The sequence below is a fragment of the Syngnathoides biaculeatus genome, chromosome 2 (genome assembly GCF_019802595.1).
Source record: "Syngnathoides biaculeatus isolate LvHL_M chromosome 2, ASM1980259v1, whole genome shotgun sequence".
In the NCBI taxonomy this organism is placed as follows: domain Eukaryota; kingdom Metazoa; phylum Chordata; class Actinopteri; order Syngnathiformes; family Syngnathidae; genus Syngnathoides; species Syngnathoides biaculeatus.
Genome location: NC_084641.1, coordinates 43,443,751 through 43,461,208, shown reverse-complemented (window position 1 = coordinate 43,461,208; position 17,458 = coordinate 43,443,751). Strand labels below are relative to the sequence as shown.

Below are 17,458 nucleotides of genomic sequence, written 5' to 3'. Positions count from 1 at the left end.
CTGTGGCACTGTTTCCGTCGTGTGAGAAGGGACATGACACCAATTTTTCCAAAATCACAAAACCGATGGCAGAATTCCTCATGCAGGTCATCCAGTGATTCTCTATATTTTTGGACACATCGCGGGGGCTTTTTTAAGGTGGATAAATGAGTAAATGACTTATTTAACATTTGCTTCAAAATATAACCATCTTTGTTTTGAAGCCTCTGACGTCTGCTTGCATTTCATGACCAAACTGTTTTTTCCCTTGTAGTTTAACATTCAGCTCGTTCATGTGTCTCAGTATGTCCACAGTAAAAGCTAAATCACAAAGCCAATTTCAGCTCAGAAAAATTGTCAGTATTCTCATGTAGCTCTAAAAATGAAATAATCTCCCGTTTGAGCTCCCACACACGTTGACATATTTTTCCTAAACTTAACCACCGGACATTAGAATGGTAAAGTCCGTGTGGTCAGTTTCTTCAACAAAAAACTGATGATGAGTCCTTTCACTCGAATAAAGTTAAGTTTCACAACTGTCTTAATACGTGGTCAAGCTGGAACACGGATTTCCACAGTGCTTCTTGGCGAATTATGCAGTGTAGAAAAATCACCTCCTGCTCAGGGTTGTCCTTTTCTCACCCAGTCCTGAATTCTCTTGAGCATCCCAATGTTTCTTACAGTTAGATTTGATGATCCATCAGTGGTAACGTTGGCGAGTGTACTCCAAGGTAACTTGTGCTTCTGTATGACCACTGACACTCTGTTAAATAAATCCTCTCCACATGTTTTTCCTTTTAGGGTTTCCATATCCAGAAACTTTTCAGTTACCTCGAAATTCTCATTAATCCCTCTGATAAAAATTAAAAGCTGAGCGGTGTCCTTTATATCATGGCTTTCGTCCAGTGCCAAAGAATACAATGTAAATGACTCCGCTTTTTTGTTACACTTGCCATAAGTGTTCATCAATTACTTCAATACGATTATTCAATGACCTTCGTGATGAGCTAATTTTTTCAAATTTGTTCTTGCTCTCAGGACATAAAATGCTACCGTCTCTATCATGCATTCTTTAAAAAACTCTCCTTTGGAAAAAGGCTTGCTAGCTTTTGCTAGTTTGTATGCCAGTAAATAACTTATAAATAACTCAGCGTGCTTGCTTCTTGGATGGAAGATGCTCGAATAAAGGTGTTTTGCTGAGCCTGTAAGCTAGCTACCAACCTGTCAGCAATAGTCGTACGTTCTTGTGTGGAAAGGTTGGTGGCGTAATTAGAATGCTTAGTAGAAAACTGACAGCTGATGTTGTATTCTTTTAAAACTGCAACAGTTTATTGACGAATAATAGATATAGTCTTGGACTGGACTTCAGTAACAAAGCATTTAGGCGTCCATTCTTTCTTACACACCCGGCACTCACTGTCGACTTTTCTTTTCTGAAACATTGTTGTAGATGGGTTCTGATCTGACCAGTGGAAAAAGACTGATAACAGGAAATGGCTCATGCTCTGCTAAAGCAACTCTGTCACCTAGTGTTGAAATTCCTGTCATTACAAGTGAAAATGGAATGACATCAAACCTTAATTGACCCCTGCGTACAGGGCACTTAACAACGCCTCCCAAAGTGACGTCACGGCACGTGCGCTGACGTAAGACAAACAATTCGTAAAAAATGGCAAATACAATACAATACATTGTTAACTGAGACAGACGCCATGCTTCTGATTTCATTCAAATCAATGATATATTATAGATTCTAAATACAATACATTCTGAACTGAGAGAGACGCCATGCTTCTGATTTAATTCAATCATTCACACGTAGCGGTGTTATGCTAGCGGAAAAAGTCTCATTCATTTATACGAGACGTGTATTAAAAATCAAATTTAGGGCATATCTTCGTGCAAACACAGTCTGGTTAAGCTTCGGCCGCGAGCCAGCAAGAAAGCGACATGTTTGTGCAGTCCGATCATCGATAAATATCGCTCAACAAAGAATAATTGTGTCAATCGTTCACACGTAGCGGTGTTATGCTAGCGGAGAACGTCTCATTCATTTATACGAGACGTGTATTAAAAATCAAATTTAGGGCACATCTTCGTGCAAACAGTCTGGTTAAGCTTCGGCCGCGAGCCAGCAAGAAAGCGACACGTTTGTGCAGTCCGATCATCGCTAAATATCGCTCAACAAAGAATAAGTGTGTCAATCGTTCACACGTAGCGGTGTTATGCTAGCGGAGAACGTCTCATTCATTTATACGAGACGTGTATTAAAAATCAAATTTAGGGCATATCTTTGTGCAAACACAGTCTGGTTAAGCTTTGGCCGCGAGCCAGCAAGAAAGCGACACGTTTGTGCAGTCCGATCATCGCTAAATATCGCTCAACAAAGAATAAGTGTGTCAATCGTTCACACGTAGCGGTGTTATGCTAGCGGAGAACGTCTCATTCATTTATACGAGACGTGTATTAAAAATCAAATTTAGGGCATATCTTTGTGCAAACACAGTCTGGTTAAGCTTTGGCCGCGAGCCAGCAAGAAAGCGATACGTTTGTGCAGTCCGATCATCGCTAAATATTGCTCAACAAAGAATAAGTGTGTCAATCGTTCACACGTAGCGGTGTTATGCTAGCGAAGAACGTCTCATTCATTTATACGAGACGTGTATTACCAATCTTTGGCGGGCCGTACCAAAAAAAAAAAAAAAAAAAACAACGGGCCGAATGTGACCCGTGGGCCGTAGTTTGCCCACCTTTGACAAAGAAAGAACAAAAGCTTGATTTCGTGCCAACTTCGGGGTTTTGAACGACCTCAAGTGGTTATGGGTCAAGCTTTATTATTTACCAAAGCATTTACTCAATTACATTTTTGTTGTTGCTGGGTTACTATTTGGCTCTTCATAAAGATTTTGCCTGTTTGGCGCTAATATTGAATTGAGAAATTAATTGGTGGTAGTAGGAGAACTTATGCTCTATGGTTTCTCAAGAAATTACCCCGTTTTGACAGACTTGCCATGGATAAAGTCAATTGTACTGTACACACCTCAAGCTTCTTTAACTGGCATTGAACTACTGTCAGGGACAGACATGTCTTCCCAGGTAGAAATTTTGCTTCATTGTCACTTTGTGAGACCATGGTCATATTAAAAAAAACTGCAACACCCAATGTCCAATGCTGATGGTGTCACATCTGTCTAAATGATCAATGAAATTAATAGAAAAAAGAAAGTGTATAGGGACTTTTGGGGCGACTTGTATTCTGTATGCATTATATAAATACAAAAACACGGACAAAGATGAAATGACAAATAGATACATGAAATTCTGATGCATGTGATAGAAGTTATGAATTGTTAACACATGTACAGTGTTCCCACTCACTTAGAGCCCAGCAAAGCAGGAAGTGAGTCGTAGCGTTGGTAGCTTAGTGTTGAGCCACTGAATTGCACTGCTCCCACTTCCTGGTCCATCAGCACTCCCCGGCACGAGTCCCTGGTGTTGCGACTGCGTGACCCAAACAGCTTGTTGTGCTTCCCCTGAAAAATGTTGAAACACCAGTGTTTTCAAATTAAATTTATTTAAGCCATCAATTTCATATTAAACTCGTGCGGCAACCCATCCATCCATCCATCCATCCATCATCCATCCATCCATCCATCCATCCATCCATCCATCCATCCATCTATTTTCTAAGCTTCTTATCCACACAAGGGTCGGGGGAGTCCTGCAGCAAATCCCAGCTGTCATCGGGCAGGAGCCAGGGTCTTCCCTGAACTGGTTGCCAGCCAATCACAGGGCACATGGACAGAGACAATAGTCACACTCACAATCACACCTCAGGGCAATTTTATAGTCTTCAATAAATGCATCTTTTTGGGAGGAAACCGAGTGCCCGCAGAAAACCCACGCAGGCACGTTGAGAACATGCAAACTCTACACTTGCGGGGCCGGGATTTGAACCCCAGTCCTCAGAAGTGTGAGACCAATGCTCAACAGTTGCTCCAGTGTTCCACCGATATGGCAACCCACCAAAGTTGTTGCTTTCAAAAAGCTTTTTTCTGCTGGTAAGCTTTCCTGCTTGTGCTGCTTTGCTAAGAACCTTGCATGACATGGCGTCCTGTGTCGCCTAGGCCACCAAAAACACCCCCCTCAACTCACATTCCACATAAAGTGTGTCTTTTCATTTAAAACAGCTCCACTTTCATTCCTTTTCTAAACGTTGACACCACAATCATGTTTAAAGCTTTATGCCTGTTATTTTGAACCAGTTTGAGATTTATGACGTGAGACGAAAGCAAGTTTTACTAACGGAAGGTGGTGCATTGCTACACCAATACCGCCATCTTACCTCAGCAAACATTCCTACAAATTTTGACAAGTTAAACTCACAACCGGGGCTCAAACTCCTTTTACCTTGGGGCTGATGGAGGTAGAGTCCGGCTGAAGGTGGACCGCAGCCTTGGCGGATAAGCACAAATGTGCAATCTAAAAATCCAATCTTCTCAAATATATTTTTTAACATAAAATAAGATAGCCAAGGATGCCGGTGTAAACAAGTTGTGTACAAATAAAACCCTCAATAGACGTTTTCACTCAATGAAAAATGTTTCTCTGCTTACATGAAGCTCGGTCGATGCCATGCCCCTGAGAGTCACATACCCCACTGGGATTGGTAGGTACGCCAGCTCCGCACACAAACACTGTAAAAGTGCACTTTATATAAACTCGAGGGCCGCACTGACATTAAACGTTCATATTAAGGTGGTGGCCACAAAATATTATCTTGTGGGCCTCAAGGTTGAGATGCCTGGCTACAGTAACTTGTTACTTAACAGATGTCTTTTACAAAGTGGAGCTTAGTCATTAATTGCCTGTCTGTTTTTAATCAATGTGGGTTTCAATCCTTATTTTTTTTTTAAATGTTTTAAAATAGAGGGACAACCTGATTTGGGTTTAATTTCTCTGAATTTATTTTCCTTTCTTTTCTTTTGGGTGAATCAGCTGTTGCTTTTTGATGGCTTTTCCTCAGCGAAAAACCCACATCATTGCAAGCCATAGAAGCAATGAATTAATTCATAGGCCAAGTGCCCTTCACAATTAATTTAAATCAACATTGATTCAATAAAATACATTTTATGTGCATAGTTGGAGGTCATCAATAGTTTTGCGCTACTCAATCACTGCTTCCATTTACATTCTCAGAAACCTGTAAAGCACGCGATAAACCCTGACACCATAATTTGTGAAGGCTTTCAAGTGTCAAACACATTATTCCATCCAGTCATCTTCTACCACTTATCCGAGGTCAGCAGACCCCCATACTCACTATACATAGTCTTGACAGTGGACTGACTGTTTCCCCTACCTGAGATGCCAGACGGTGGACCAGAATTTCCTCAAAGCTGTCTAGAAGTCTTCCTCCTTGCCCTCACCGAACACATCCCATGGCCGGGTTTTTTCTTCAGCAACAACCAAAGCTGCACTCGCTTGGCCAACTGTACCCATCAGCTGCCTTAGTAGTCCCATAGGACAAAAGGGCGTGATAGGAGTCCTTTTTCAGCTTAATGGCATCCTTCACCATTGTTGTCCACCAACGTGTTCCGGTCTTGCCGCCACGACAGGAACAGACCCCCCTACAGCCACAGCTACGGTTGGCTGCCTCAGCAATGGAAGCGCAGAATATCGCCCACATGGACTTGATATCTGCCGCCTCCTCCAGAAAATTAGCAATGTTCAGTCAGAGATGGGAGAAGAAACTCCTTCTGACAGCTGTTCCCAACTGATCCTCACAACACTTTTGACTGACTTGCACGTCAGACCGGCATCTTTTCCCACCATCGAAGTCAACTCACTACCAGGTGGTGATCAGTTGACAACTCCACTCTCATCTTTACTCGTGTGTCCACGACATACAGTTGCAAATCTGATCACAAGACCACAAAGTCAATCATCGAACTGCGACCTAGGGTGTCCTGGTGCAAAGTGCATGTGTGGACACCCTGTTGCTTGACCATGGTGTTTGTTATGGACAATTCATGGTGAGCATAGAAGTCCAATAGCAGAACACCACTGTGATTATGATCAGGGGGGCTATTCCTCCCAATCATACCCTTATAGGTCTCACTATCATTGCCCACGTGAGCAGTGAAGTCCCTCAGCAGAATGATGAAGTCTCCAATGGGCGTGCTCTCTATCACCCCCTCTTAGGACTCCCAAAGTGTGGGTATTCTGAACTGGTGTTTAGTGCAGAGGCATAAACCGTGACCTCTCCCTCCACCCAAAGGCTACCCTCCCGTTCACTGGCGTGAATACCCACATCTGCTCAGCACCTCTCACTGTGGGTGACTACAGAGTGGAAGAGAGTCCAACCACTCTCAAAAGTACTGATGTGTGGCGGCACGTTTGACTATACCTAATCGGAACTTTTTGATAACAAGAGGAATTGTAATTCCAATATACAGTATACATACGTGTGGGATTGACATTATGAGCAAAATGTACATGGTTGAGTATTATGGACAATGATGATGATATGATAGATACATGATAGACATTTCTAAACAGTGTAGCACAACAATCATTTGGGTAATGTACACAGTGGTGCAAACAATGCTCCCTCTAAGCTGCGCAACTCCGCACTTGTCGCACGCTCAGTGCAGATGAAAACAGATCCAGCGCAGTGAACTACAGTATGACGTCTTTTTTTTTTTTTTTACATTGCAACGAGCAGCAGCTCGGCCACACCGGGCCACACACTATTTCCTACCTTACCTGACTCCGCCCACCTCTGCTCTTAAAGGGGTACACTCATAATTACAAACACGGCCTACCACCAGTCTAAAAAAAAAAAAAAAAGAAAGAAATGCTGTTGTTTTAAGGAGGCAACATAAAATTCACTCTAGGGAGCATCATTCAGCTTTCAACATGCATTGTGAAAGATATTCTGCAAGTAATAATTCAGTTTTACACCAAGAAAAACAGACAAGGATATCATTGTGGGTTAAAAATAAATAAATAAAGCAAAGTTTGTAGCAACATTTCAAATTTATAGTTCATAGTTGGCTTGGCTTGGTTCGCAATGTATTTTTTTTTGTTGTTGACATTTTCAGTGTAAGTTTCCAAAAACACAAAATTGTTCTTAAAAATGTTCTGATGGGAATGTAATCTCAACCTTTTAATGAGCCATGTAACTTCAATGGATGACACTGGTTGACCAGAGTGCATACGTCTGATGTTACTCACAATGGTCAAAGGGAGCGCTTACAGCCTTAGTGTGTTTGCTCACACACGTGAAAAATTAGAGGGAACAGTGGGTGCAAACCAAAGCGAATACAGTGCTTAATGTGGTTTGTGCATGAGCTGAATTTATGGTCTAAGCAGATTTGCCCACACTTTTTTGCCATAAACTTTTGAAGCAGTCAGACTCTCGAAATATAATGACATCATAGGCTGAAATTCACAATGTCGTCACTGCAATATGAGGGAGGGGGTGCATTGCAGAAACTGCTGTGGAGAAAGCAATTATAAGTGTCCAATTAAAGTATATTATTTGTCTCAAAAACCGTTACCATGTCTTCCTATTAAGTCAGAGTTTTTCACTTATTTCTTCAAACCAATTGCAGTGATCACCATTCGCTTTCTTCAGAGACGTTTGACAGCACTTGACGTGTCAGCAGGCAGATTTGACTGCGAAAAACTCAGCGACACCAAAACTGCACAATATCTGAACAAAGTACCGTAATTTCTCGTGTGTAATGCGTACTGTTCAGTTAAATGCGCACTCCCAAAAATGACCTAAAAAATTCAGGAAAACCCTTCTGCCAATTTACAATCCCCACCACCAATTTGCTACTACCCATATGCTCAAAATATTGAGAATTACGTGTATTTCTATTTTGATAGGGCATACTTTTGTTTGTACTTGTATTGTTTTTCAGAAAAATGTCTGTACAACAATCATGAATAGTAATCTTTGTGCATGTGCTGATGCAGCCGTAATATATATCTCGAGACAGGCCACAGGACACGCTTGTACTAGTCCCTGGAATTGTCAGAACAGAATCCCTCAACTGACTAAAATAAATGCTGAAGGATGGCATAACATTTTATTAATACTGTTCACAACATATTACAGTGTAAAGCAATTAGACTAAAAACACTTTTCCTTTTGGCTTCTTCCGTTAGGGATCACCGCAGCGTGTCATCTTTTTCCCATCTAAGCCTATCTCCTGCATCTTCCCCTCTAACACCAACTGCCCTCAAGTCCTCCCTCACAAGATCCATCAATCATCTCTTTGATCTTCTTACTCGTGCCTGGCAGCTCCATCATCAGCTCCTTTCTACCCAGAACTCACTCACTCGCCTCTTGACATGTCCAAACCACCAAAGTCTGCTCTCTCGAACATTGTCTCCAAAACATCTAACTTTGGCTCTCCCTCTCATGAGCTCATTTCTAATCCTATCCAACCTCTTCACACCAAGTGAGAACCTCAGCATCTTCATTTCTGCAACCTCAAGTTTTGTTTCCTGTTGTCTCTTCAGTGCCACCGTCTCTAATCCGTACATCATGGCTGGCCTCACCACTGTTTTAGAAACTACTACTACTACCTACCAGAGACTCTTCTGTCACATAACATACCAAACACCTTCTGCTAGCTGTTCCAACCTGCTTGAACCGGTTTCTTCACTTCCTAACCATACCCACGGTTGCTCCTTGGAGCCTCACTCTTCCCCCTCGACCCCTCTCATTCACGCACACATATTCTGTTTTACTTCAGCTAATTTTCATTCCTCTTCTTTGTTGTGCATGCCTCCATCATTCCACCAAGTCTCCTTTTCTCCTTTTCTACCAGAAGACACGCCAAGTACTCCCCTGCCTGTCTCTCTGATCACTCTCTGATCACCGAGCCTTCCAGTCTTCTGGGAGCTACCCCTGTCCATCAAGAGCCTGTCTCACTTCTTTCTGAAAGGCCGCAAAAAATTATTCCTTTCTCAGTTTCCACCACACGGATCTCTGCTCTACCTTTGTCTTAATCTTCCTACCCACCAGCAGTCGTATTACATAACACCATCCAATGCTGTCAAGATACACTCTCCTCTCCCACTACTTTACAGTCAGTAACCTCCTTCAGATTACATCGTCTGCACAAAATAGAATCCACCTGCGTGCTTCTACATTCACTCTTGTAGGTCACTCTATGTTGCTGCCTCTTCCGGAAAATATCAGAATCAGAAAGAGTTTATTGGCCAAGTGCACACAAGGAATTTTTGTTCGGCAGTTGGTGCTGCCCTGGTACGACATTCAGAACAAAGAATAAAGAACAGCAAACAACAAGACACAGTTCTGTTTATTGGAACTACTCCTTGTAAGAGTCATGCAAGATGTAAAATCTTCTTCATTTCGAACAGGTAAGAGATAAATGTGTTAACGTCCCACATTGTGTTAAGCTTGTACAGAGTCCCTTTACCCTTTCGAGGTTCCCGTTATAGACCACTGAAATGACAATTCTGCAAAGGGAGCAGTTTAAAGTGACGAATTGTGCGATATTCTACAAATATATTTCTAATACTAACACTGATTGGACCAGTAGGATGTTAGTGAGTGTCGGAACAGGGCAGAAAATAAGTTCACGGATCAAGAATTTCATGACTTAATTCACGAATAGAAGAAACTGTTCAAATGTCAGCTAGTTTTGACTTTCATTCATCTGTAGTGCTTTCCCAATGGAAGGAGCTGGAAGAGCTGGTGGGCAGGATGTGGAGGATCCGAAAGGATCCTGCCTGCTCTGGACCTAGTTCGTGTAGCGTGCAAGTCCTTGATAGTGGGTAGAGTGGTGCCGACATTCTGTTCAATGGTTTTGTTTGTCTGTTACCGTCGGAGTTTGTCCTTTTTTGTGGCGGCCCCCGACTGTGATGGAGGTACACAGTACTGATTGGATGACTGCTGTGTAAATCTGTCTCAGCAGCTCTTGTGACAGGCTGTGCTTCCTCAGAAGACGCAAGAAGTACATCCTCTGCTGTGCTTTTTTGAGGATAGAGTTGATTTTCATCTCCCACTTCATGTCCTCTGAGACTGTACGTCCCAAGAACTTGAAGGTCTCAATGGTTGATCCAAGAAAGTTGGACAGCGTCAGGGGCAACTGTGGCAAACGATGCCTCCTAAAGTCTACAATCATCTCTGCAGTTTTTAGACTATTCAATCCCAGGTTGTGTTGACCACACAAAAGTTCCGGTCATTGATGTTGTAGCCAGGCAATCGCATTGTTCAGTCGACCTCTAGTTCTAGGAAGGCAGCCACTTCCTTTGGGCATTTCCACAAGTCCATTACAGTCAGTGTAGTGGGACCCTCTGTGCAGTTGAAGATGTGCTGCGTGTCGTAAGGGCCATGTCCGCATTACGGGCCGAGGTTGACGATAGTATTGTTGACACGAGCCATATATGTAGTTATTGAGCATGCAGCTTCGTCAGGAGTGGAGTTGCGATATTTTGGATCTTGTGGCCCGCAGAAGATGGATTTTGGTTTTGTCCTCTTCAGGGGTAGGTTTGTAGCTAGTCACTGCGTCTTCAACCGCCGTTCGATGGAGCCTACATAGCCCGTCTCGGTAGGCATGTTCGTCGAACTTCGTGTTGGTGGGGATGTCTTGACGGTATTTACAGACGTCATGGGGAAGTAAGTGTTGTTGAGGTGGTTTGTTTGACACAGTTCTCACGACGATGGCCTCAGGAATATGTGTTTATTATCAACGAGAAATTGTGCACGGACGTTACACAGCTCAGCACACGCTGCAGCCCGCATTTAGAGTTCTTAACTGTAAGCCGTTTTCTTCACCATGTGAGTTCACATCTTTCATTCTAGTTGGTGTTTTCATTGCTAACGTTCGCTAAGCAGGTAAACCAGATTGACGAAAATCACCCAGATTCACCGTTCATTATCCTATCACGTGAAACTTAATTACAATTACTGTATGGTTAAATCGTAGTCGTAAATTGTCAGATATTTGTGATCTCAAAATTTTGAAATAAAATTATATTTATAGCCATTCATCCATCCATTTTCTGAGCCAGCTATCCTCACGAGGGTCACTAGAGTGATGGAGCCAATCCCAGCTGTCGTCGGGCAGGAGGCAGGGTACATCCTGAACTGGTCGCCAGCCAATTGCAGGGCACATGGAGACAGACAACAGTCACACTCACAATCACTATCACACTGATGGGCAATTTTGATCGGCATATTAATGCATGTTTTCGGGATGTGGAAGGAAACTGGTGTGCCACGAGATAACCCACGGAGGCACAGGGGGAAAATGCAAACTCCGCAGAGGCGGGGCCGCGATTGAACCCTGGACCTTAGAACTGTGAGGTCAACGCTTTCCAGCTGTATTACTTTTCGTCCCATTCTCCAAGATGTCGACACGCCACACAGACGGCAGTTTACAGTCCTGCATACAGATGAAAGTGAGTTCCTTCAGCCCTGATTTGCAGATGCTGTGCGCAGAGGTTCAGGAGAACAAGCTCCATGAACCAGGAAAAATAAATATTCGAGCAGTTATTTTGTAAATATTAATTTTCATTGTTCATTGAAATAGTGCTCCCCTCATTCTATATTAATACCCTCCGCAATGGGCAATGAGGAACATTTTTTAGTTGTTTTTTTAATTAATACACAGCACACCGAACCCTCCACCAACATGCTGCTCCCCCTTGTCTACCTTACTCTGCCCCCTTGCACTCTTATTAAGGTACACTCTTAATTACAGAGCTTACAGTAGTTTTAAATTTATGTCACTATTCTACTACATGCTACATGTACATACGCCAAAAGAATCATGGCTCATGGCATTTTTTTTCGCGAGATCGATAATTTAAGTTCAGCATTTTAGTTCATTTGAAAGACAACTTCAGCTCTGTAATTTTTTTTGTAAGAATTTATACTTCCCATGAGGAAGCTGAGTCTGGGTTCTCTGAGGTGGGCTCTTCTATCTCTGGGGTTGAGGTCACCGAGGTGGTTATAAAGCTCCTTGGTGGCAGTGTCCGGGGGTGGATGAGATTCACCCAGAGTTCCTAAAGGCTATAGATGTTGTGGAGCTGTCCTGGGTTGACATGCCTCTGCAACATCGCTTGGATATCGGGGACAGTGCCACTGGATTGGCAGACTTGGGTGGTGGTCCCCCTTTTTAAGAAGGGGGACCGGAGGGTGTGTTCCAACTATAGGGTATCACACACCTCACCCTCCCTGGTAAGGTCTTTTCAGGGGTGCTGGAGAGGTGGGTCATTCGGGAAGTCGGATCTCAGATCCAGGAGGAGTAATGGGGTTTTCGTCCTGGCCATGGAACAGTGGACCAGCTCTATACCCTTGGCAGGATCCTTGATTGTGCATGGGAGGTTGACCAACCAGTCTACATATGTTTTGTGGACTTGGAGAAGGCGTTCAACCATGTCCCTCGGGGAGTCTTGTGTGGAGTTCTTCGGGAGTATGGAGTACTGAACCCCCTGATATGTGCTTTTTGATCCCTGTACAACCGCTGCCATTTGTCACTGATTTTGTTCATAACTTTTATGGACAGAATCTCTCGAAACGCAGCTGAGGCATAAAGGGTGTCCGATTTGGTGGCCTCAGCATCGCATCTCTGCTCTTTGCAGATGATGTGGTTCTGTTGGCTTCATCAAGCTGTGATGTTAAAAGCTGGGTGTCAAGTGGCTGGGATGAGAATAAGCACCTCCAAATCTGAGGCCATGGTAGTCAATCGGAAAAGGGTGTCGTGGCCTCTCTGGGTTGGGGGTGACATCTGCCCCCTGTGCAGGAGTTCCAAGTATCTTGGGGTGTTGTTCACGAGTGAGGGAAGAATGGAGCGGGAGATTGACAGACGGATCAGTGCAGCATCTTTAGTGATGCAAACTTTGTATCGGTCTGTTGTGGTTAAGAGGGAGCTAAGTCGAAAAGCAAAGCTCTCAATTTACCTGTTGATCTAAAGGCCTACCCTCACCTACAGGTCGTGCCCGAAAAAACAAGATCCTGGATACAAGTGGCCGAGATGAGTTTCCTCCGCAGGGTGTCCGGGCTCTCCCTTGGAGAAAGGGTGAGAAGCTCGATCATCCGGTAGGGGCTCAGTGTCGAGCCGCTGCTCCTCCGCATTGAGAGGAGCCAGATGAAATGGCAGGGGCATCTGATCCGGATGCCTACCAGACGCCTCCCTGGTGCGGTTTCCCGGAATGTCCCACTGGATAGACACCATGGGGATGACCAAGGACACGCTGGAGAGACTATGTCTCTCAGCTGGCCTGGGAACGCCTCGGGATCCGGCTTGAGGAAGTGGCGAGGGAAAAGAAAGTCCCTGCTGAGGCTGCTTCCCCCGCGATCCAACCCAGAGAAGCAGTAATAATGGAACAATGGATGGATGGCTGGAGTTTAAAATGGGTTCATTTAATGAATAAAATTTAATTTTCTGAAACAGTGATGGACTGCTTGGATTAGTTCAGAAACACTATTTTACAAATGTAAATATATATGTATCTGTGTGTGTGTGTGTGTTCTTTAAGCAGGGGTTGGTAGACTTTTTTACCCCAAGATCTACTTTTCAAGCAGCCAACGGTAGATCAGTAGACCGTAAATGGTAGGCCAGCTTGCTAGAAAGCGCCTTTAAGTGCGTGCATTCGACGTATATGCCACACCACACCAAGATGATCAGATAGGCTGATGTCTTTTTTTTTTTTTTTGGTGGGGGGTCAAATTGTCACACGATCTACCAAAACTGCCTTGCAATTGACTGGTCAAACGCGATCGACGCATTGAGTACCCCTACTTTCGTGGGTGGACAGACAAACAAAAAAAAAAAAATATCCACGCTAACATCTTTATTTCAGATGTCAAAAAGTGTTTGTGGCTCTCAGTGTTTTCTTTTCCCTGGAAACCGGTTCAAAATGGCTCTTTGAGTGTTCAAGGTTACCGATGCCTGGTCTAGAGTTTTGGATCACAGTGCCATTGGGCGGGAACATGTCTGTTCTATGGGTGTTGTCGGCTGCGGGAATATAAAGAGGAATTAAGACATAATTTTAAAAATAAAAAGCCTTAAATGGAAATCGGCTGGCCACGTTGCCTGAAGACCCTACATCATGCCATTTTATGTAAGTATCAATATAATTGTAAATATGAACCGTAATAACTCCACTGTGTCTGTCTCCATACCTTGGGGTTGCTGGTGAGTTTGAGTGGCATGGCTACAATCTGTTGAGCCCTTGTGGCAGTCGGACAGTCGAGAGGCACATTGATGTTATCTCTGACCTTCAGAAAGTTCACCACCACCTGAGGACTGGTTGCCCTGTCAACAAATACATTTGACAGCTGGACGTTTTGTGCGTCTGACTTAACATCAAAACATCAACAAAAACAACAACGTCATTGCTATTATCAAAATTATGTCAAATCAACACTATCATGATTAGGATGAATTTTTATTTATTTTCACCACAATCTGTTTACTGACATTTTCAGATCCAGCAGACTAGTATTAAACATGAAAATAAAACAAACACCACAAAACCAGATAAATAAAATAATTAAAAATAAATAGAGTGTCTGCTAGGATTTGCCCTTCATCCTAGCAGTTTACAAAACAGTGGTGAGGCCGGCCATGATGTACGGATTAGAGACGGTGGCACTGAAGAAACAACAGGAAGCTGAACTGGAGGTGGCAGAAATGAAGATGTTGAGGTTCTCCCTCGGAGTGACCAGGTTGGATAGGATTAGAAATGAGCTCATTAGAGGGACAGCCAAAGCTGGATGTTTTGCAGACAAGGTTCGAGAGAGCAGACTTCGATGGTTTGGACATGTTCAGAGGCGAGAGAGTGAGTATATTGGTAGAAGGATGCTGAGGATGGAGCTCCCAGGCAAAAGACCGAGAGGAAGACCAAAGAGAAGGTTTATGGATGTGGTGAGGGAAGACATGAGGGCAGTTGGGGTTAGAGAGAGGAAGATGCAGGAGATGGGCTAAGATGGCAAAAGATGACACGCTGTGGCGACCCCTAACGGGACAAGCCGAAAGGAAAAGAAGAAGAAGAAATACATTTGAAAAAGGGCAAAACCAATCTTCGAACCCAAGGGAAAAAAACAAGAACAAAATTGCAGCTCATACAGTGCAATGACGTGGCGGGGGTGGCACTAGGGCCTTGCATCTCCTTTCACGTGGCCAGCTAGTGGGGCTCCTTGGGGCGTACCAGATGACCACCCTGGGTCTCTTTGTGTGGGACAGATCCCATTCACTGGGTGGCTCTCACGTGGGCCCCTGGGGCCGATCCCACCCATGGTTGATTGGGTGGGGTCTTTGGCCTCCATGGGGCAAGCACATGTGAATGTAAAACGAGGTAAATTCACTTGCATGTGTCTGCAGGAATCCTTGGGTCTCTTTTCACTGGGTATGGAGCCATTCACTTTTTTTTTTTTTTTTTTGCTTTCGGCTTGTCCCGTCAGGGGTTGCCACAGCGTGCCATCTCAGATGGACGCTCATATTTGTTTGGCACAGTTTTTATGCCAGATGCCCTTCCTGATGCAACCCCTCTCAGGGAGTGGAGGCACCAGTGAGATACGAACTCACAACCCCTGGTTTACCAAACCAGTGCTGAGTTATGAGGGCAAAACTGAGCTATGAAGCTTCTTTGTGGATCCACTCACTTGTTGCGACAAATAACTTCTGAATACAGAAATTGTTTGTGTAAATTATACTTTTGGTCTATGGTCTTCTATACTCTACTGAGTTGATTCTAATACATTACAGTTGTATAGCCAGAATCACCACCCTTGTCCTCCATCTTTTTTTTCATGTTCCTTGCTTAAGGAGTCCTATCGGACCTTCTGACCTGTAGGACTACCATGGCAGCTGATGGGTACGGTTGGCCAAGTGGAATGACTCTTAGGAGGTCTCTGAAGCATAAATTTGGGAATTGGAAGAGTTTGGTAAGGCCATGGAAAAACTTAGAGGAAATTATGGTCCACTATTCAGCGTCTCGGGAAGGGGAAGCAATGCACCGTCAACACTCTGTTTAGTGAGGATGATGTGCTGCTGACCTCAACCTGGGATGTTGTGAGTCGGAGGGAAGAATACAGTGGTACCTTGAGATATGAGTTTAAGTCATCCTGTGACAGAGCTCTTACCTCAAGGTTGCTCTTATGTCAAAGTGGATTTCCACATTGAAATTAATGTATATGCTATTAATCCATCCAAGCCCCCCCAAATGCCACTGCATTTTTAAAATTTTTGACATCTTTAAAGAGCAACTGAAACCAAAATATAGATTTTAAAAAAGATATTATGAAAACTATATATAATATTATTCACTTTGATGTCAATATGAAAAAAAAAGTGAGTGTAGAGCGGGTCATTAATGCGCAAAGTTGCGGAAGTCTCACATGACATTCCACTGGCAGCCATATTGCCTGCGACATCATTTACAGGTGTCACACTGGGCCAGTCACCATAGAGAACATGCTGTGCCATCTGCTATGGCATATGAACAAGAGAGATTTTCAGTTTCTGGCGCCCCTTCTGAGCCTGAAGCTCTTTTTGAAGAAGAGAACATCTCAGAAAAAAGTGAAGTGACCGGGGGCATATTACCCTATCATTTTGAGCCATATTAGACGATATGCAGATCACTTCTGACAACAGACTTCCCGACAGACAGACAGACGAAGAGGACGAGGAACCTGATCAAATATTCAAAATGACTGGCCCACAGGGTTTGATTTCTTAACCCTTTTACAAGTCTTGTGTATGTTGCGCACTCAGGAGGACCCATGCTGGGCGAAGTATTTCAGGGTCGCCCAGACACCGGTGCCCGTTTGGGGGGGAGAGCTCATTTCGCCTCCTCGCAGGTGGCCGCCCACCTCCCAGCCGACCCACTTCCTAACCCGGTGGGCCACCGCGGAGGTGAACGGCGGGCCGCTGTGGAGGCTTACAGCGGGCCACCGCAGAGGCTATAACGGCAGGCCACCGGCTAATGGCCCCACTGCCTTCCTGGAACATTTGCTGAAATAACATTTGTTCGAGTTTGGTGACTATACATCTATACATTTGACTACTTAAATCATGTTACATGCTACTAAACTGTCTTTGTTCTTCTATTTTGTTATTTTTTTTGTCTTGTATTGTGTGTGAATGAATTGTCTTGAACGCAATACAATTGCTTTGTTATAGTTTGCTGGTTTGACCAAGGGGATTTTTTCTAAATTCACACGTAACTTATGCTATAAACTGTGAGGCAAATTTGTCTGCCCCAACTATTATTATTAACTATTTTATATATATATATATATATATATATATATATATATATATTTTTTTTTTTTTTAATAGCTCTAAACACACCTACCTGTCATTTGGAACACACAAAACTCTTGTCCTTTGCACCTGTGCAATCAATTTTTCATGACGAACCAGGTCTTTTGGAAACGTGTGAAGAGTGAATCCATCTGCCCGAGTGTTTGAGCAAAATT

The 17,458-nt window shown here is 43.6% G+C and overlaps 1 protein-coding gene across 16 annotated transcripts in view; it reads right to left on the bottom strand.

The window, feature by feature from the left end:
- Positions 1–17,458, bottom strand: part of lama5 (laminin, alpha 5) — a 377,096-nt gene that overhangs the window by 23,417 nt on the left and 336,221 nt on the right. For all 16 annotated transcript variants that reach the window (XR_009793010.1, XM_061806903.1, XM_061806857.1 and 13 more), the window contains 2 exons: positions 14,159–14,291; positions 3,358–3,512 (listed from right to left, as the gene is read on the bottom strand). Coding sequence is in view for 15 of the 16 variants with exons in the window: in XM_061806903.1 (XP_061662887.1) it covers positions 3,358–3,512; positions 14,159–14,291 (288 nt within the window). In the remaining variant the exon portion in view is untranslated. The remainder of the gene's footprint in view (positions 1–3,357; positions 3,513–14,158; positions 14,292–17,458) is intronic.